Source organism: Tamandua tetradactyla, chromosome 4 (assembly GCF_023851605.1).
Source record: "Tamandua tetradactyla isolate mTamTet1 chromosome 4, mTamTet1.pri, whole genome shotgun sequence".
Taxonomy (NCBI): Eukaryota; Metazoa; Chordata; class Mammalia; order Pilosa; family Myrmecophagidae; genus Tamandua; species Tamandua tetradactyla.
Window position 1 is genome coordinate 48,607,958 of NC_135330.1, and position 22,468 is coordinate 48,630,425.

Below are 22,468 nucleotides of genomic sequence, written 5' to 3' on the forward strand. Positions count from 1 at the left end.
ATGCTTACCAGTGTTCTCAGAATCCATATAGCCAGCGGGATCCTGGCAACCTGAGGAAACTGAAAGGAGCCTCGGAGATGACGGACTTTCCACTTATAGCCATGATACCCTGTGTTGCACAGGTTCTAGAGACACTTTGCCAGGCAGTGGGTGTCTTGCCAGAGGACCCTAAGCCATAGCCAAATCCCCACAGGCTGCTGTTGGAGATTGTGTTATTTATAATCACAGTTGGATTTTTCATCATTAAAACCCTACTTTATGCAAATAGAGACAAAGAATTAGCTAGTGAAGTTTTTGGTCTTTGGTAGGAAAGGCATCAAATTTTTGAAAAGTTTAGTCTTATTCAAAAAGAATCTGAAGGCTTTGAACCAACTTTAATGGATGTTAGACTCAGGAACAAATTATCAGAAATACAACAAAGTGATGGTCATTGACAAGGAGCTGGAAATCTCCAACTCTTCACTTGGGTTTAAAATGTTGACTTTTAGAAGAGGACTTGACAAAGGTAGATCTAAACATTTAGAACAAGTAGAGCTAATGGCTGACCTTACAAGAAAGATTTAGTCTTTAGAAGATGCTTTGAAACACATCCAATTTCAAATAGCTCTAAAAAAAAACAAAAAAACAGCCTTTACATCAGAAGAATGAACAACTTCAGACAGTACTAAAAGTGATTCTTCAGATAAAATCCCTATCTTCAGGAAAGTATAAAATTGCTTCCACAAGAAGCTAAAGAATGTATGAATAGAAAGAATGAGCAAATATATTAATAAAAAAAGAAAACCACAGTGCATGTAGAACAAGTTATAAATGATAAAGAAAGTGGGGTAAAGTCTGTAGATAACCATTTGCTGAAGGTGAAAGACTGTCTGCTGTTCTTGAACAAGATAACATAGATAGCGGAAACATGAGACAGAATAAATACCTTGGAAAATCGAGTCTTCTTGGTAAATGAATCCAAAGTTATCTGAAAATAACTGATAGATCTAGCTCAGTTAAATACAGGTGAACTAACTAGGATAGTCTGGGTGGCTACACTGGTCTCGACTGAGCTTACGTAAAACATTTTAAAAACTTTTTCTTGAAGTAAAAGAGATTAAATGTACACTAAATTAACTGAAGGAAATAAAATAGTCTATGCACCAAAATAATATAATATATATCTACAAATGAGAAAGCTTCATTGCAGTCACACAAAAAACCTCAGTTAAGGACCAGTAAAAGCTGTAGTAGAAACTGCACTGTTACTGTCAACATTGTACAAGGGTTGGCTATATTTCCATAATAACCTATATATCAGGGACTGGTAATCAAATAGACATCTGAAATTTTGTACTAAGAATATTATGAACTTAATATCCCAAACCTTAACCTTCATTGAGAAAACAAAATGAACTTTAACCAAATAGCCAGTTTAGAGAGAAGTCATACTGTAAAAATAGTGAAGAATTTTTCCAAAGTAATTGAGATTAGCCATGCATGTGAAAACCAGGATACTTATCAAAGCCAGTATAGTTCTTATGAGGGAAGATCTCAATAAAGAGTTGAAAAGTTAGGAAAGGTTATTTTCTGAAAGCAACAAGTAAGTTTGCTGGAATTCAAACTATACTATTACTGTCAACACTATACAAGAGTTGGTTATATTTCCATAACAACCTACATAATTATATTTAAAATAAAATATGGGTGAAATACTATATTTACTTGCAATGAAAAAATAGTATAAGTCTGTTGACTAAGAGAAACCTCAATTACTTAGAAAAAAAAAGTAAAATGTATACATCAGACAAAACAAGTCTTTGAGCAAGAACTGATACATTTCCTAAAAGTATCCTTATATCCCCAATGTTCCCAATGGAGCATATGGAACAGACCCCAGAGAACCACCATGGAATCCAATAGATAAACAGATCTCCACAGAAAGTCGCAGTATCAGGCAGTCATGGCTCACGCATCCAGGGTCCAGCCCTAGTTAGAACTAACCCGCAGGGTCGGACTACAGAAGCAAGATCCCTCATTCAAACCACCTCCAACCTTAGAGCTTCAGGTCTCTCAAAGGAACAAGACAGAGCTTGTTCTGTTTCTCCTTGAACTGGCAGACACTGGGGACCTTCTTTTAATTCAAACCTTCAGGTGAATGAGGCTTGTCCCTGGCCCAGGCTGCAGACCCCCACTTTGGATTGTCAGAGGTCAGACAGATCTTCCAGAACAGTGCCAGGGGCAGTGCCTAAGATTCCCTGTCCTTCCACTGTTCTAGAGAGTGAGGATAACTTCTCTAAAAATCCTCTCCCCCCGCCCATCATATCCTGCACTGGTAACAAGAAACGTCTTTTCACCAAGTTCTCCATTCAATCTTTTGCCCACACAACTAGAAAAGAGAAGTGAGTCATTTTTCAAGTTGATCCACTTTCCAATGGATCTAACTCTGAAGATCCAGAACCACTGCAAGATATTTTTTCTCTCTCTAGTAAATTTGTGGGGATTTTCCTTTGCTTTTATATAATGGCTCGAATAGAAGCTTTATAGGATTATAATCATACGTTATAACTGTAAACTATTCAAAGTGTAATTACCTGAGAAAGTTGTTCCTTTTCTTCTATTTCTAGATAGCATAAGTATAATATTATACTGAGGCTACTTAACAATATGAAATATAGTAAGGGTTTTACGTAAGAAGTCTCACAATTGGAAACACCTGAAATTCAGTTTATTGCTGTATAGTATGCCAAGGGCTTACTTTACTCCAGTTATAAGGCTAATATAGTTAACTAAATAAATATGAGCTTAAAATGGGGATGGGGGGTACCTCTCCTCCCTAAAAGCAAAGGAATTAAAAGAATGCATATAACAAACATATTATGTATGTACAATGGCTATTGTTTTTACACTATTTTTCCATTGCAAGTAAATATAGTATTTCACCCATATGGTATTTTAAATGTAATTATGTAGGTTGTTATGGAAATAAAACCAACTCTTGTATAATGTTGACAGTAATAGTGTGGTTTGAATTCCAACAAACTTGCTTGTTGCTTTCAGAAAATAATCTTTCCTGAATTTAATAGAATTCATATTTTTGGTGATGTTGTATAAATAAACTGAATCCAAGTTTGTATTTTTAGTTTCAGTGATTATTATAATTTGTAGCATTTAGATGCAAAATTATCCTAAACTTTATGCCAACATTATCTATTTACATAATGCATAAATACAGCTAAACATAAAATGAGCTTTTTTCTTTGTGTTTTTGTGGATTTCCATACAAAATCCTATCTTCCCCAACTCTCTTTTTTGAAACTATAAGAACTCTTTAACTAACACAGAATAAGCTCTTGATAAAAATATAAACTATTATTACAATCTATCATATTATGGTTCTTATTTTAGATTAATATTTTTCTCCAGCAAACTCCAGTTAAAATGTAAGCAAGTTATTGGGCAGACAAAAACATTAGCTTTTGGCGTAAATTGGTTTATTCATGTTCTAGCAACAAGAAGTATCCATTTGAATGGGATATGGGGTCGGAAGGGAAAAGAAGCAATAATCCAAAGCTTAAGTGGTTAATGGGAAGGTTTGATGGTGCAGAAAAGGAATGAAAATACAAGATAGGGTGTTACCAGGAGACCACAGGCCTATGAGACATGCCCCCCTAGGAGCAGCACCAAACAGGAGGTACAGAGGGAAGTGCCAACAAAATGGGAAAAACAATCACCTACACAAGACTAGTTCTATTGTAAGGTTTTGTTGAAGGCCAGCTCTGAGCACTAAGTTACCATCATCAACCAACTTGATTAGGGCATTCACAACACTATTTTTTTTATAACTTGCTTGCAAAGGAAAGGTGCTCTAAGTACTATCACTCTAAATAGAAGAAGCCTAGACACATGAAGGATAACAAGTTTGCCTGAGGTCATAACTAAAATACCAAGGAGCGGAAACCAAAAGGCAAGGTTCCCAATTACAGACAAACCTTCTAGGCATCTTGCTACTCTAAGGATGATTTATGAGAAGAAATGCAAATTTATTTTGTCTTTTAAAACCAGAAAGATTGTGGGATCTAGGGCCATTAGCCCAGCATTTCAGACTATTTTGTAGCATGATATTATCTATATTTCGTATTACCCTTTTGATATTGTGTCAAGAACTACTGGCATCTATTTGAAAGCACTGCTCTTTTTCTAATTAATTCCATTGAGATTTGTGGATTTTTTGTTTGTTTTAAAAAAATGGGTTGGGGAGAGAAAATTCACAAAATCTGAGGTTCTTAAAAAGGATTAAAGGCCTTTGAAAACCAATATCTAAAATAGATTAATAGTCTCTACATTGGAATAGTCATTACCAATATAAACAGATTCCTTATTTACTAGATGAAAAACACCCCTATTACATACCTTTAAAATGGGGGAGGGGGGATGGGGGATGGGCCACAACGGCTCAGCAGGCAGAGTTCTTACCTGCCATACTGGAGACCTGGGTTTGATTCCTGGTGCCTGCCCATGCAAAAAAAAAAAAGGAGGGATAGGGAATTCTCAGTGAATGATATTTAAACAAGCGTTTGAATTTTTGTATTAAGTATATTATGAACTTGGTATGCCAAATTTTCAAAACAGCAGTCAATAGAACAGTATATTCAATAATATATATATAATATATACATATAACTATATACATATGTGTGTGTGTGTGTGTGTGTGTGTGTATGCGTGTGTGTATAGTCAGGAGAGCATCTAAAAAGATGTCAACCCAATCCAATACAGGGGTTGGATCTCCAGCAAAAGCAAAACTCATACAGGCATTTATGGAAAGACATTTTACTCACATACAGAAGAGACAAAGCAAGGTCAGCTTCACAAGCTCCACAAAGTAAGGTCAGCTGGTTCCCCATAGCCAGCAGGTCTCAATCCATGGGCTAAGCAGGGTGCCGTTCTGAAAACAATATCCTTTTTCTTGTGTTTGTGTGCTGCCACAGTGGAGGAACTCCACCCCCTCCCCTCCAGAGACGGATATACCACCTGGATGTTAGCTGGATGTAGTAAAACATGCCCACCTGAAACATTTACATATGCTCAAAACAACAGGGGAAGAAATGTACTAGCAGTCCCCTTACCTACTAGGGATTTGTGTTTTATCCTGCCAGGCTGACATACTTGGTCCTGAGCACAGGATGTATTTGTGGGTCCCAGGGAAAGGCTGCAGGCTGGGATAGAACTGCCCCCTAATACACACACACACACACACACACACACACACACACGTACACATGTAATGACTTTCTACAAATTCAATGCACAGAAATTAAAATCCCAGGCAAAAGAACTTCCAGGAAAAAAAAATACCTAGCCTTGCCTCTTTATTTTGTAGAAAATAGGCCACCTATTTAACTTAGAGCAGTTACTGGTTATAAATAGAGCAACATTTATAAAAAAGCATTTATAACCACTTACTCTCCCCTGGGATTCTGTGTAGCCCAACGTCACAAAAGAGAAAGAAGCAATGAGCATACAATGGAAATAAATCCCAAATTTAGACCTCATATTTACGGTTCTTTAACTTACAGATCTAATAACAAAAAAGCTTAGTGGTATTTCAATATATGCTAGTGTTTTTATTCAGAAAACAATGTAAAACAAAACTTCATGATGTTCCTGTCATTGGTTTCCAAAGGGAATCCAGGTGCTCAGTAAGGAAAGGTCTATTAAATTTAAGTTGGCCCTGCCTGCATTTGAAGATGTACAACTTACCTCATACCATGGATAAATTCATGGTAGAACCAAGAAAGGGTTCTAAACGGAATTATCAATATAAGAATTGATAAAAATTATTAACTCTTCTATAATGCGTGTCAAGTATTCTCTTTAACCTCTCATTCCTGACAAAGACACTAATTTTCTCTCTTTTCAGCTTCTGAATAGGAAACTGCATTGTAATAAAGACATGATTTTTAAATCTCACCTCCTATTGGGGGAAGGAATTGAGTACAGAATCTTGTCTGGTCTTCTGTTCACTGGATGAAAAGAATACCTCACTAACAAAAGTTAAATTTGACGAAAAAAAAAAGGTATCACACTTCCTCAAATATAGTCCACCGAGTACTAAAAGTTTTCATTTTTTCCAATTACTTATCATACCCTTTACTACACAGGGTTTAATTTTCTAGTTTTTTCTTCCTTTTTTTTAACTTACCACACATGAAAGATTTCATAAGGTAAGCGACAGGTTTATAGCCTTTACAAATTCAGGAACTAAGATAACCTAGCTAAAATCAAAGCACAGATTAATAGAAAGTATGATCCCTTTGCGCTTTTTTAAACCATGTATCTTAGCTCCTAAATGTCTAAAACATGGGAGTTATTATGCATAAATATTTTTGCTAGTTATGATTAATAAAACTTGATTAATGATGGCTAGCATAGAGTGGGAGATGGGAAAATAACGGAATATGACAGAGGGGACGCTTGTCATATTTTCCCCTTGGTATTGTTAAAAATTTGTATTTTTTGCATATCTTTTTTGAAATTTAAAACAAATACCAAACAAGCTCAGGAACCACACTGAGAACCTATACCGCTAATGTGTTCAATCAGAAAACCTTTCCAGTAGAGGGCATGGTAGATTCAACCTGAAAAATGGATGGTTATGTCACTCTCAAGCTGCGGTTTAGCTGTGCAAACCTATTCCGCTGTTTCCACCGCAGAATGGAAAATGTGTCATGCTCATCTTGAGCAATCCCATTTACCTAAAAGTCATTATAACAACAAAAACAAACAAAAAAAGACGACAACAAGAAAAGGGACGTCATCAAATGTTGTAGCCTTTCCTTTAATTATAGTACTAAAGGTCTGCTAATCTTTTAAAAAGCCACTTTAAGGAGTACCTTTTTCACAAAAAGTTTACTCAGTCCGTAGCAGGTATTGCCTTAACTCTTAACATTTACATTCAGATTTATCAATCAACCACATAATTTTCAGGGAAAAATAAATTCTGCCATTTAACATCAGTTGTTAATTTGAAAAGGGTTTGTGAAAAAAGCAAATATATTAAACACTTACAGAACACTCAGGATAGTCTGTATTTAAACACCAGTTGTTTACATGCATACATGTATATTCACTTTTGTGACTATGTTGAGATGATTGAACCTCTGTGACTTGGAAATCTCTGATAAGTTGAAATGTTAATGCTTGCTTATTTTCCTGCCATATCGAGAGCACTTATTAAATAGCTATTGTGGTTAATAGTACAATCATAGTAATATTCTTTCATCAATTACAATAAAGGCACCACCCTAATGCAAGGTGATAATGTGGAGAAGGATATATGGGAATTCTGTATTTTCTGCATGAATTTTCTGTAAGCCTACAGCTTCTCAAAAAATTTAATTTAAAACTAACTGTTATAAATTTGATTCTGTACAAATCTCTATGACATTATCTTTCTATCTTAACAGTACTTAAGTATTTATAACCAAATTAGCTGAGTTAATTCTTTATTTTTCCACCATGAATAGCTATATCTCTGAACATTTCCTTTTCCACATATATACAAATTAATAACAAGTTTTGCTATAGCACTTTAGAATTTATAGAGGACTTTCACATAAGATTTGCATGATATCCTATGAGATTAGCAAGAAAGACACATTATTTTCCTTACAGATGAGTTGTTGCTGCTCAAGCAGATGGTGGAGTAACTGCCCCAACAGTTACTTGGTATTTATTGGTTAAGCTGAGAGTCCAGTTAGGTTTTCTAGCACCAAGTCAGCTCTCTCTCCCTGCTGCATCCTTGTTAGAAACCCTACTTTTCAACTGTCTATGAGTGAATTCTACTATTCTAGGTTCCAAGTGAAACAAATATTGAGGTTCATATTATCAAGAAAAGGCAAGTGAAAAAAGAAGAAATGTGAATTCTTTTAGAGCTGAAGGGAATACACTAGAGAAAAATGACATTCTCACATTTCATAAACATTTTATAGCATCTACTACCAAAATCTAACTGATTTTCCTTTCCATAATAGAGTACCTAACTGTTCTCTTTAGTAATGATTGCAGATTTTGCTTCCTCATCAAACATTGAGCTCTAAATACTGAAAAAAGCAAGGTCATTAGTTCCAATTTTCTTTTAACAGTTCTAATGCAAAGTTGGGAGAATATTTGCAGGCCAGCCAATAGCTTGCTGTTAATCTTACTGTGGAATTAGATGCTTGGTGGGAAAACCACTTGAATTTTCCAGTTACATTACAGTTCTGGCAATGCTGTTTTCCAAAATCAAATCATTCTGTGGCTGAGGTGATCTATTTCTCCTTGCTAATTAAGCTACTTTAAAGACTGCAGGAGTAGACAGAGATGAGTTTTTGAAGAACACATGAAACTTACTTAAGCAAACTATTAAATTTTCCTTCCTTTTTCTAATTAAGTGTTCTGGTAAATTCTAAGCCAACCAAAAATGACTCGTGGAAATTCTGCCTACTGGCGAACTTAAACTAGAATGATTCCGGAACATTCCAGCCTCCAGATCTCGATGGTTCCCTCTCTCTCAAGTCACCAAAAAGAGATCAGTGATTCCTGTTTTGGAAAGAGAGGAGGCCTGGGATTCCCTGAGGAATAACCCCGCAATCCCACGAACGTACCCAGCTGTGTCTAGTGGTAGAGCTCAGAATGCAAAAGCAATTTCAGCACTGTCATCTGATAGTCACTTTCTCCTGTTCCCTCCCTGTCTAATGTCCATTCCCCCAAATATTCCAAATGCCTAGGCAAGCTGTAAAACAAGTCACACCATATAAGCCCACGGGCCGTCAAGGTTTCAGGTTTCTCCTGTTCAGTTTCTTCCAGCAAATCAAGGAGAGGCACGAGCGAGAATCTCCCCGGCGCCCGGGTTTACTCCACAGATGGTCTCAGCTGAGTTGCTAGGGAAGTTGTGTAAACAACAAATGCGGCGCAGGCACAGGGCGCGCACTCAAACGAGGAAGAGAAACCTGTTAATTCAATACGAGGCAATGGCACTCTGGCTCGCAGCAAGCCACCTTTCCCTGCTGGGGAATCATCACTCCCGTTCTGGGGATGAGGAACACGTCGGGGGCGGGGGGTAAGGGACGGGGCAGCCCACCCGCACAGCCTCGGATCCCACCAGGTCGCCACCCCGAGCAAAGGTCGCCGGCGACCTGTCACAGGGCGAACTCTCGCCCCACCGCGGCCCCCGCCCAGCCGCCCATTTTGGCTCCACTGCGCACGAAGCCGGGGGCCGCCGACGTCAGCAGCGCCCCCGTTACGAGACCCTTCGCTGGCGGCCGTGACAGCCGCGAGCTCGCGCTGGCCCCGCCCTGTGCCCGTCAGGCGGCCAATCCGCGCCCCCTGGGGGCGGGGCGGGCGCCGGGAGGTTCCGTCCCTTCGCCTCTGCCTCTCATAAATACTGCGGCGCGCGGCCGAGCGCAGGCTGTTGGCTCGAGAGGACGATAATGCAAAGTGCTATGTTCTTGGCCGTCCAGCACGACTGCAGACCTATGGACAAAAACGCTGGCAGCGGCCCCAAGAGCGAAGAGAAGCGGGAGAAGATGAAGCGGACCCTGTAAGTACCGCGTTCTCCTTTCCCCCACCAGCTCCCACCCTGCGGGGCTCGTTCTCCCGGTTTGTGCAAATGCAGTAGAATGGTTTCGGCTTTGACTGTAGGAAACGATATCGCCTGCGTCTCTGCAGAAACAAAAATTGTGGAAAGGTTCATTGGCCAAATTAAGGCTAAATCTGTATTTGGGGGTATATAGTTATTTTGTTGCATGAGCGACGGATGACCAGGTAGTTGGTAGACGCCAGGAAATCGCGGCTTATTTTGTCTTTCTTGTTTTTGGCCCCTGCATTTAAAATGACATCAGAGATTAAATGTCAGCTGCGGCCGAAGCGCGTCCCCAACATTGAGTACTGATCAGCTTATGCAGCTGATGCTGGTTCTGAATATACTCCTTTTAAAGCTATTATTGCCTTTTAATTGAAGAGTAGACCTAACCCACTCACGACTGTGTAACAAACGATTGTTCTGTAGCATCTGCTTAAAATCGGTGCTGTAGTTGAGCAGAGACGAGAGAGAGAAATCACGCACACCTCTTTGTACGCAGCCTTTGGCTTACTTTGGGAATCTCCTGCTTTAAAAGTGGAAGGAAAATAAGTGGGTCTGTTAAAGGCAGTTCCTCTGTTGTTTTCATCAAGGGTGAAATGTCCTAGAGTTGTACCTAGCTTTGCAAAGAAACGGCCTGCCTTTTGCCGGCCAGAAGTAGCACCTGCCCTTTGAAGTACAAGAAATAATTCATTAAAATACCTGGGGACTTTAAGTGATTTAAGGTAGTCCTTCCTTTACTTATAAGACTGTTATGTTCAGATTGATGGATGAAACTGGATTTAACATTAAATGGGTAAAATTTGTCTCACTTGGAGAGAAATTACTTGGTTTTATTTGGCTTGTCTGTAGCTACTGGATGACTTTGGTAGAAATACATTCAGCTGCAGTAGCATTTTCAAGGGTTGCCTCTTAGTGAGTAACCTGGGTTTTGTTTTTGTTTTTTTAAGTTTAAAAGATTGGAAGACCCGTTTGAGCTACTTCTTGCAAAATTCCTCTACTCCTGGGAAGCCCAAAATTGGGAAGAAGAGCAAACAGCAAACTCTTATTAAGTAAGTAAAAAAAATCCTATACTTACAAATACGAATCTGTAGATGCTGGACTGAAAAGAGGAACTCTGATATACACAAGCTAATGTGCAGCGCTTGTCTTGCAGGCCTTCTCCAGAGGAAGCACAGCTGTGGTCAGAAGCATTCGATGAGCTGCTAGCCAGTAAATGTAAGTTAACTTCTTATATTTGATCCATTTCAAGTGTCACAGGAGTCTAGGAAGGTAGTGTCCACTCAACAGAACAGCAGTTTGTCTGATGGGAGTTAGACTGTACAATCACTGTAGCATAAGGCCAATTTTATTCTCATTTCCTATTTTCCGATGTTTCCAGGGTTAAACCATGTTTAACCATATATTCAGTCAAGATGGAGGGAAAATTAGCCTAAAAAAAATTAAAGTGGCAGTTACTCTTAGTTTAAGGGTGAGTCAGCTTTTCCATTGCAGACAATATTTTCTAACAGCTTAGTTCCCAGAGAATTATGGCTCTCCTGTAAGTATTTATTTTGCATTGATAGCAAAGTTAAGTTTTTGTATTTTTATAGCAGTGTGCCACCATAAACAGTTTGCTTGCTGGCATCTTAGCCTTTAAATTAAAGAGCTAAATCTGAGGATTACAAGTTTGAGTGAAATCTAGAAAATTACTATCATCTAGAAGTAATTAAAATATGGGGGGAGGGGAAGTACTACAAATAAAAAAATAAGAGATTATTTGGTCACTCTTTTTTTTCACATTGTGCATGCTTTTTTTTCCCTTCAGATGGTCTTGCTGCATTCAGGGCTTTTTTAAAATCTGAATTCTGTGAAGAAAATATTGAGTTCTGGCTGGCCTGTGAAGACTTCAAAAAAACCAAGTCACCCCAAAAGCTGTCCTCAAAAGCAAGGAAAATATATACTGACTTCATAGAAAAGGAAGCTCCAAAAGAGGTAAAAAAAAATTTAAAAAAATTCCTCCTTCACTAATACAGTGAAAAATATTTTTTAAATCTTTAGCACCAAAGTGAAATCATAACCAAAGGGATGTCAAAAGGATGGGGAGTGATGGTAGGAGGAATCCATCCCCTCCTCCCCATCCTAGTTTTCACTGAAGTTTCTCCAAAGACTGCCTGGGGGAAGCTAATCAGACATTATAGTTTGGGGTTTTAGTTTGTTTTGTTTTTTACAAATACTAAATAGATTTCCATATCTCTAACTCTGAGTATTAACTAAACCAATTTTCTGTTTTATTTCAGATAAACATAGACTTTCAAACCAAAACATTGATTGCTCAAAATATACAAGAGGCTACAAGTGGCTGCTTTACAACTGCCCAGAAAAGGGTATACAGCTTGATGGAGAACAACTCTTATCCCCGTTTCTTGGAATCAGAATTCTACCAAGACTTGTGTAAAAAGCCACAGATCACTACAGAGCCCCATGCAACATGAGATGAAAAAGGGGGCCAAAAAATGGAGAACTTTGCATTATTTTTCCTAAGGGGAAAGGCTGTGATCTGCTCAAAACCCCAACGACTGACCTTGGATTCAGCCTGGGTGTTTAGGAAACATCACTCAGAACTATTGATTCACAGTTGGGTAGTAAATGAGGAAGCTCGTAACAGTGTAGGAGAAGCTTGCATTGAAATGACTTCCCTCACTGTGCATAGAACACAGAGGGAATATGTGCTCTGAATCTGGTGCATCTCCCACTGGAAATGCAGGGATGTGAAGTGAAAGATACCATATGATATAGTTGATCCAGAAGCACTTAAAATCAATAGGTCTGGGATTATGTGGCCTTAGCTAGTGTACATCCTTCCCTAAATCAGTCCATGTTGCCACGTAGTCGTTTTAATTTTTTTTTTAGTAGGAAGTATTAAAATGTTTACGTGCAAGAGTATTGTAGTGCATTTTGACTACAGAGCATCAGAACTGTTGTCTCATGTAACGCTAAAACTGAAACAGTCTGTGTTTGAAGTGTTAAATGGTGTGTTGAAATAGAATGAGTGGTTGTATAGAAAACTGCAGTGTCCTTATGAGTGCCAAAAACTGTCTTGAAGGCAGCTAATCTTTGAAGTGGTCCTTGAATACTTTTAATAAATTAATTTTGATAAATAATGTCATCAGACACTTGGAGTCCAGATATGGTTTTCTGGTTTTGTTTTTTCAATGTAAGTGGAAATATAACAGATACAAGGTGAAAGCATCTCATTCTTCCTGTTAATGGAGAAGTGTCACAGTTAATGTGCCTATCCAGTGAAAATTGACAGTCCTCAGAATTGAAAAATAATAGTGGCAGGGAAGACGCCTCCTATCCCTTATTATTTAAAGCTATTAAGCATTTCGTAGGTCAATGGACAATAGATCATGTCCTTAGAAACATCTTGGGATCAAGGTTTCTATTATAATGTAAAACTCAAACTTAATATTAACGAAAGCAAAAGAACATTGCCCTGAAATCCTTCATGAATATTAAGGACCAGTTAAATCTGAGAAGTAAAATCATGTAGTGAAGAAAAGCACCGAAATTATTCATAAAACTAAACCTCTCAAGTGAAGAAAGGAACCAAACGTAGGTAATGTAAACTGCCTTTTTGTTACTATCTTTCGCTTGGTTCCAAGTTCCCACGCAGTGTACTGGCATAAGCTTTTAAGATACCTGAAATTGTTTATTTCCATGATAATTGATACGTAATATCGGGATTTTCCTGATTCTCCTGCCTTCATTTGGCCAAGAGAGAATCTGGTAGTTTTTTTCAGCTAATGATGAGGGCAGAGGAAGTGTACTTTTGTTTCTTAGACTTAATCCCCAAATGTGCTCTTTTTCTTAACAGAGCAGGAGACCTTGAATCAGTGTTATTTCTTTAACTGGCGATTTATAAAGGAATAACTCTTCTCTAGCAGGCTACTCTTTCAACCTCCTTGATTAGGGTTTTAATAAAAGAGGAAGAGGACCCTCATCTTGGGAGTCAGAAAACCTCAATCGCTCCATTGACTTAGCTCCTCAAAGCTTCTGGAATCTGGAGTTTTGGGGTTACCTTCCCCTGCTTCTCCTTTTGTACCTTCCTATCTCATTGGTTCCTGTCAGGTTGTCACAGAGGTAAGGGGCTCTAAAAACTGGAAAGCACTAGATGTATTTATTTCCAACTTTCTGAAAGAAAAACATGAAGTTCAATAGTTTAAACACTGTTTCACTTGAAAATCAACTGGATTTTCTGGCCCAGACAGGCACATGCTTCCTGAAAGATTTTGCCTTGGCCACTCCTGGATCATCGTCACCCAAAATAGGACAGGTACTCTGTGAATATTTGTTGAATAAATGGTTTCTGAAGAGTCACTGAAGTAGATATTTCTTAGGAGAAAACATATGTTAGGTTTGCGTGATCCTTTATTTGGAAAGGTTTTGGCCAAAATAGGCACCCAGGTGACATGCCATAAATCCAGTTGGCCACCAAGTCCTATTTATTTTGCTTTAAGTTTCTCTCCAGTCTGTTCTCTGCTCTCCATCATCGCCCTGATCGCAGATACCGTCACCTGCTGCCTGGGTGACTGCAGTAGTTTTGACTCATCTCATCACATTCAGCCTTCCCACCATTGCAAGGTGTTCCCTGCTTTTTAACTCTTGAATCCTTTCAAAACATATATTTGATCTTGTCTCCTCTTGCTTAGAAACCCTTAACAGGTTCCCCAAATAATTACTATAAAGGCAATATCCCTAATGCGACCTAATTTGGCCCTCCCTCCTCTCCAACTTTGTCCTCACCATGTTCCCCCCAGATCTCTCAACACCAGCAGTCTGCTTTCATTCTCTTGTAGGAGCAGTGTCTATTGACCCTAAAGGGCCTCTGCATGCAATAGTCCTACGTGAAATGCAGTTTTAGCTCTTACTCATCATCCACTTATCAATGCAATTGTCACTTCCTCAGTGACAGCTTTCCTGACCTCTTTACCTAGGTCAGATCCCCTTTTAGATGTTCTGATAGCACAATAGGTCTCTAATGTAAGGCACTTAATAGAGTTACAAATTTACATTATTTTATATGATTATCTGATAATTCTATGTCATTCCCTGCTAGATTGTGGATATCATGATTTGAGCACCTTCTGTCTTTCTTCTCATCAGTAAATCCCAACACCTAGCACAGTGCTTGGCATGCAACAGGAGCAGCATAATTATTGGCTGAATGAATGAATGAGTATTAAAAGGTCTTGTAAATAAATTCTGGGGAAACTAGAAGTACCTACCAATGCACAAAAAGATGAGAACAAAATTTTAAAAGCCCCATTGCCTCAAATGTTTGGATACGTATGCAGAATTTTTTCCTCTACCAAAGAAGAAATACCTCTTACCAAGCATTTTATCTATGACTTTGGATATTTAGTAGATGTAGAAGCCATATTGTAGTAACAAAAAAAAGGAGGTTTGACTTTTTCAAGGCTGCTCTAAGCACAGGCTTTTCTCAGGTGGCATTCTCCAATGTTCTCTAGTTTGGAACAAACTGAAATAGATTTAAGATTAGAAACCACATGCTTTCACAAATATCACTTAATGTTCCAGTTTCTCAGAGTTCATGCATTTAGGACCCACAGTAATTTTTACAGTCCATTTATTTTGATAGCATTTCATTTTTCATTTATTTTAAGCCCAGCAAGTTTTCAAAGCATAGTAATTTCATATGTTTGTACTGAAAAAAACTTTAAAAACTGTGTGTTATGTGTCATGGTACACAAGAGAGGCAATAAATGAGTTACAATGAAATGGCTTAAAGTGATCACCCAGAATTTCATAGGAAACAGAACTTTGGTATAGAGGTGTTTTTTTAAAATCACAATATGTGACCATTTATAGCAATGATTCTCACTTGGCAGAATCGGGGAACCACACACCGTGGTTGTGAATTTCTCTGTGTCATTAGAGCTGTTGTAGATGGAAGTGTGTTGTGCATTTGGAGAGCGTGGAGACTGTGGGGTACCTGCCTCCGTGTGAGGCACTATACTATTTCTCAGTTTGTTCAAAATTGCAGCTAAAGAGGGATGTAGGCTGACTTTATAAAGAGCATTACCATTATTGATCAGTAAATGGTGACAGGCACAGGGATTCCAGGTGTCTGGCTCACACATCTTTTTATTAAAGCAGTTTTATGGAGATACATTTACATACCATGGAATCCATCTAAAGTGTACAATGTCTTCTAGTAAATTCACAGACTTTCGCATCCCTCACCACGCTCAATTCTAGAACATTCTCACCGTCAAGAAGGTTCACTATGTTAAACAGCCCCTTGTTTCATCCTGACTTTCCTCCTAGTGACATACCCGCCTCTAAACTTTCCCTTTCAACCACAGTCGCACCCACATGTCACCACTATTATTAACACTCACTGTAATGTGCTACTATCACCTGTATTCATTTCCAAACTTTTACAATCAACCTTATGACAACTTTAGAAAGCCTTTTTGTCAATGGCAAGCAGATGAGGTCTAGCTAATTTTCTACATCCTAGCAAAGAAGCAGCTTAGAGTTGCTCAAGGTGATAACTACCCAAAGGAGCTCTTGTTACCTGAGTAATAAAAACAGAAATCCCTAGAAGGAGTAAGATGTGGGCTGACATTTATGGCCCATGATCCAGCATTACCAGACAGCACAGTAAGTATGGAAAAAGGTGCAGAATGAGATTGGAAATGTAACCCAGGACCAGATGATAGAAGGCCTCGTGGGGTGCAGGTTAGGATTTCATTCTGAGGAGTGGGATACCAGTCACACCTAAAATTTATAAAAATAACCTTGGCAATAACATGAAGGATGGATTGGAGGAAGTGAGATCTGTAAGGAGACTGCAATAATCGCCCAGATGAGAAATACCACATACCTGAACTAGGACAATGTCACTAAACAATTCAGTGCAATTTAACAGTAAATTGCACATCACTTGTTCTAGGCAGAACACTGATGTGAGCCACACAAGGAATAAATACAAAGATACATGAGACCTGTCCTCCAAGAGGTGCCAATTAAATATCTAAGGAAAGAAGTATACAAAAATTAAAACACAAGGTGGGATACAGTGGATGAATAAATAAATATTAAAAATAAGTGCAAATACATTTAGCTGGAATAAATCAAAATGCACTTAAAGTGAGGACATTTTTATGAGATTTAAAGAATCAGTAGAATTTGATAAAACTGAAGGGGAGAACATTCAGGATGAAGAAGCATCTAAAGGGAAACGGGGAGAGCAGAATTATATCTTACATGGTGCTACAATATTTTTGTGGACAAGTATTTTTGGAGGTGTGGTATATTTGATGTTTAGTCATTTCTTGGCAAATATTTGTGAAGGCTTTCTCCGGACAAGAATGATGTAAAAGTATAGAAGAGATAGTCATCTATCGATAAGGAAAGGAACTGAAAATAGCTTACTAGCATAACTAACAATTGCACTCTGTTTTTTCTTAAAACCAGATTTCTGTAAGATCATTAACCAGTCGAGTCGTCAGGCTCTAGCAAATCTTCCTTCATGATTTCCAAAGCATCTTTCCCTTCTCTTATTTGAACCAGTTCTTACTCTCCGATGTTCTCATTAGCTCCTCTAGATCTCAGCAGTACTCTCTCACAGGCCTGAATCCTGTCTTCTACTGATTCCCCAGAATGCTATTTCAACATTGATTTTACTACATTACTCTTAAGCCCAGACAGATTACAAACTCCCTGGTATCTTCCAAAGAAGGTAAGCTCCAAAGCCAAAGATTAGAAATTTTCTATGATTTGGTTTTTCTCTGTCCATTCAACCATTTTTCCCACTACTGATCAGAAATATTCCATTCTGGCTTTTCTTATTGTCCCTGAGATATATTTCTCTTCTTCCTATTATTATATTGTTGTTCCCCTTGTTTAGAACTGCTTTCTCTTCTCTTAAAATTTACTCATTTTCAAGGTCCTGATCAAGTGGTAATCCCATTCCCAAGAGTGTGTCAGTTTTATCTCCCAACTAGTCAGTATCTTACCATTTTTTCTTACTATATTTTATTTTCAAAATAACTGGTAAAGTTCTGGTCATGAAAGCTACTCAGTGCCCATTTTTCTTTGATTAACTGGTTAGGTTATTAATTGATTCACTTACAAACTCTTAAGTAAAAATGCCCACAGTAATATAAATGGCTTCATTTAAATTTACTGAACTATTTAAAAAAAAAATAGTTGACATAGTTTTTTCATTTTGGCTCTACATTTTTGCCTTGTAAATTTAAAATAGAATAAAAATAAACTATGTGGATCTTGGACAAGATCCTAACATTAGGCTTTCTTGAATCCCAAGTTAATCTAATATTATGTGGTTTGAAAAGTACACTGACCTATACAGAAACTTCCCTCAGTAGTGAGTCTATGTGTTTATTTAGCTGGTGTATCTCTTAGACATGTCCCGACGTCACAACAAAATCAAAATAAAGAAAAAGAGAAATGGGCCAGGCGGGAGAATGAGCAGAAACTATTTGCTGGTATCTGTACTTTGGGGGGAGGGGTCTGATTTTTCCTTTTAAGTGCATTTGCAGCTCCTAATCTCATAGGCCTATTCCTACCTTCATCACGGATTACTCTCTCATTCGGTCTTTTTGTTTGTTTTTCCATGGGCAGGCACCAGGAATCGAACCGAGGTCTCTGGCATGGCAGGCGAGAACTCTGCCTGCTGAGCCACCGTGGCCCGCCCTCATTCGCTCTTTTGCTTCAGAATGCAACCACAGGTAAAAGGGTATTTTGGAGCTGCACTGTTGAAAGAACTAAGAAAAACTACACAATTTACATGAGCCATGACATAGTTTGAGAGAAAAACTAGCTATAAAGCTTTGGTTTGAAAAGCAGCTGCTCCTCGGTACACCCTCACCCTGCTTACAGGGCAGGTTACAGTCTTAAATCTCCATTTGGCACAAACCAGCATATTCCCCATAGGGACAGATTTCTTACGGAAGTAACCAATAAGCCTGGTAACCTAAATATCAGAACTTGAACTTCTACCTCTTTTCGCTACTTCTGTTTTCAAATTCGAGAACTTCACTAATCCTGTAGTTCTAATTGCCAATAACATTCTACAAAACTTCTAATCAAATGAGTAACATTTTAAGAGTAACTAATAATGTCATAATTTCAGAAATAAATTTTGTCATCACAGTTACTTTTAGACAAAAAGTTAATAATCCTTCTGATTTTGAAAGTATTAATATTAATGAAGTAATCCCTCAATTTTGAGGCTTTTTGACATCTACAGAACATAAAAAAGACCTAGAAAGATAACACTTAACACCAAGTCAGTAAAGTAATGCTGTCCAAAAATTATGTAATATATGAAGTAATTATAACACAAAACAATATAATGTAATCTGCATATGTAATTTAAAGTATTCTCATAGCCACATTTTTTTCATAGCCACATTTAAAAAGTTAAAAGAAGCAGCTGAAATTAATTCTGTTAATAAATTCTCATAACCTGATATATCCAAAGTATAATCATTTCAACATGTAATCAGTATAATAAATTATTGACGAGTTATTTTAAACTTTTTCTTATTAATTCTTCAAAATCTAGTGTATTTTATAACACACATCTAAGTCCACACTAGCCACACGTGCCTAGCAGCTGACATATTGAATACACAGAAATAAAGGCTAAGTCTGAGATGATAAATAGTAAACCAGAATGAATTTACACTTCTTGTCTTATTTTTCTAGTAATAACAATAGATCCCCTCGCAGAGTTTTGTTTTTGTTTTTTGTTTTGGCTTTTGTTGTTTAATTTTGCAAAATAAATGGATTGATATATGTAACACGCTTAGCACAGTGCTAGTAAATGATGTTTAATAGTAATGTTATTTATTTAGGTATTAGCTATTAACGTTACTCTATTCAATTTTCTAAATATGATGGAGATCAGTAAATATTGTTGGCCAGAATATAGCTGACCCTCTTGAATGGAAATCTTGACTTGAAAGAACCAGCTTTTCAAAGGAACTGACTTCCCTGCCAACTAGAATTAGAATTAGAATGTTGTTTTCACTCATTATAACAGTATTCAATGAGAACTTCCTATTGTCAAGTACTTGGCTAAGTAATAAATGTATCACAGAGCTTCTGTTTCAGTGAATTGTAGCTACATTTTCGTTGCTTAGATCAATCACTAGGATAAGTTTGTCTGCAACTATTAGAAAACCCAATCAATCTGGCTTGAAAAATAAGGAAATCCATAGATAACGTGGATGCCGGTATAGAACAGTTACAACTCCTGCTATTGCTCTGAATTGCCTTCCCTCTTTCCTCTTCAATATGTCAACTTCACCGACAGAATGGCTTCCACCATGGCCACAAAACACTAGCACATGAAATAATGGGAGAGAGGAAAATTGTTCCTCCAACGATGGAAAAAAAGACTCTCTCTTTAGTCTAACTGACCCAACTTGAGGCAGTTGAGAAAGAAATCATGCACTCATTGGCTTAAGCCTAGATTTTTGAAGAATCATTGTCAAAGGGTATGAAAACTCCAGGATCCAATATCCACCTTTAAGCCAGGAATAAGAATCTGCTAGGGAAGAGGTAGATAACCAAAGGGAATTAGGGTCCTCTTAGTAAGGAAGAATTGGAGCTGTATGGCCAAGTAGACATCTACTACACAACATCGAAAGCAACTTGTGTTTTGTACTTATTCTGAAGTCCCTGAGCAAGCAGTCCATGACTCAGTGAGTTCTTGGGGATAACATTATAAAGTGCGCCACTCTAAAATGAATCCAGGACATACATGATATTTATCCTGACTACATATATTGTTCTCTTTATCAGTTCAAGCATGGCTGGAAAGTTTCAAGTGAACAAATAATGAAAAGTATACAAAATTTGATTCGGAGCTCCACTTTCTAACAACCGTGTCTGTGGAAATGTCACTTGTCTGAGTCACAGTTTCCTTATCCAGCCTATTTCTTAGCCTTGTAACTAATAAATTAGGATTGAAGGGATTATTTTGATTATTGAATCATTATATAAATATTCCTTTTTGCTTTCTGGTATATTGGAGTAGACAGAGGGAAGTACCTGAATTCTCTAAATTGTAATCCAGCTACCTTGATCTCTGATAATGATTGTGTATAGCCTTTATCTTCTGCCCCTGTGATAGTAAAAACCTTGTGACTAAACTTCATTTGTTTCCCGGTGCCTGCTCATACAAAAAAATAAACAAAATAAATAAACTTTATTTGTACCCATTTTATCCACCATAATCTAGCTGCTCTGATCTCTGATGATTATATAACCTTTATCTTGCACCTTGAAATTGTAAAACCCTTGTGACTAACCTTCAGTTGTATCCATTTTATCTAGTTGTTCAACTTCAGAGTCTTGTAATCACTAAAGACAGCCCCTAATGTTTATTAATGAAGGGTCATGGGTCAGTCAGTACAGAACTAACCCATTCCCAAGTCCAAAGTTATCTTGATAACTGAGACTGGAGCTAACCAAAGTGGGCCCGCCAGACATGTGCAGTAGCTTAGACTTGAACCTACAAGTCATCTAAACTTCATTATAATACTAAAAATCATGCCCATCATCATATTAAGGCCAGTATTTTCTTACATATGTTCTGTGACTAAGCATGTAATCGTCTTCACAGGCTCAATAATGAGATCACCTCTAATTACATCATCTGGGGCCACTTGCTTATTATCCTAAACCCTGGCCATCTTTTTCTCTGATAAAGCTATCAGAATTACTGCAGTTTGGAGAGACAGATTTTGGGCCAATAGAACCTCTGTTCTCCTGCTATGCGCTTAGGAATAAACTTTTTTCTCTGTTTGAGATCCCAGGGACTCGGGAATGGGCCATTTGAGCACATGAGGGAAAATAATCCACTGAGGTAACAGCCTCAAATTCTTGTGAATTCAAAGGATAAAAGCCATATGAAGGAAATTTGTAAACTTTAAAAAACTATTCAAATGCAGAACAGAAATAATGTTGTGATATCATTAACAACAAAATTTAAAGCCTTAAAAAGCTAATCAGGGGCGGGCCGCGGTGGCTCAGCGGGCGAAGTGCTTGCCTGCTATGCCGGAGGACCTCGGTTCGATTCCCGGCCCCAGCCCATGTAACAAAAACGGAGAAACAGAATACAATAAAAACAAGAAAATGTTTCCCTTTCTTCCTTCCTTCCTTCCTTCTATCCTTCCTTCCTTCTCTCTGTCTTTCCTTAAAAAAAAAAAAAAAAAAAAAAAAAAAAAAAAAAAAAAAAAAAAAAAAAAGCTAATCAGCAAGTTTGGGGAAAAGCAGTTTCCCAATCCTGTATCTTTGATATATTTGACCAATTCATAGTTATTGTTGATATGATTTTAAAGCCAAATAGACCTCATGTTGATATGGTTTTTGTGCTTCCACTACTTAGACAAAAACATAAATTACTTTTGAATTTCTGCAAAGACAAACTGTTAAAAGAACCACTTCCCTACTCAAAATGCATCCTTAAAAGGCTAAAAGCAAAGCATTTGAGTATTCTTGGTGGGACTGAATAACAATATCCTAAGAATAAGAGTTAAATATTTTATCACATAAAGGTCCATTTTAGAAATAATACAACTTAAATATGTTCTACCCATGTGTTCTTCAATTCCTAGCTGTCCCGTTCCCCCTTTGTTCCAATTTCTATTACCATTCTATTTCTGTCATGTCAACATTACTTCATAGTGTGTCAATCGCTCTCTTTGAATCAGATTTCCCCTCCCCATCTAGCCAATGTATGGAACCAGATTATTTTTCGTAAGTACCAATTTTCATAAGTACCATATATTGTATTTTTTTTTAAAACTTCCTTGTCTC

General features: G+C 37.6%; 1 protein-coding gene and 1 long non-coding RNA gene across 2 annotated transcripts; one reads left to right on the forward strand and one right to left on the reverse strand.

Moving 5' to 3' along the window:
• Positions 1–4,455: 4,455 nt before the first annotated feature.
• Positions 4,456–9,235, reverse strand: LOC143678936 (uncharacterized). Its single transcript, XR_013173488.1, has 3 exons — positions 9,125–9,235; positions 8,774–8,972; positions 4,456–4,491 (listed from the first exon to the last, which is right to left on the reverse strand). It is a non-coding gene; the product is annotated as an uncharacterized LOC143678936 (long non-coding RNA).
• Positions 9,236–9,407: 172 nt separating this feature from the next.
• RGS2 (regulator of G protein signaling 2) lies at positions 9,408–12,754 on the forward strand. The gene is made up of 5 exons (XM_077157271.1): positions 9,408–9,562; positions 10,552–10,653; positions 10,758–10,819; positions 11,409–11,575; positions 11,881–12,754. Exons 1-5 carry the CDS (start codon positions 9,453–9,455, stop codon positions 12,073–12,075), a joined length of 636 nt encoding a protein of 211 aa, XP_077013386.1. The 5' UTR covers positions 9,408–9,452; the 3' UTR covers positions 12,076–12,754.
• The last annotated feature ends 9,714 nt before the right edge of the window (positions 12,755–22,468 follow it).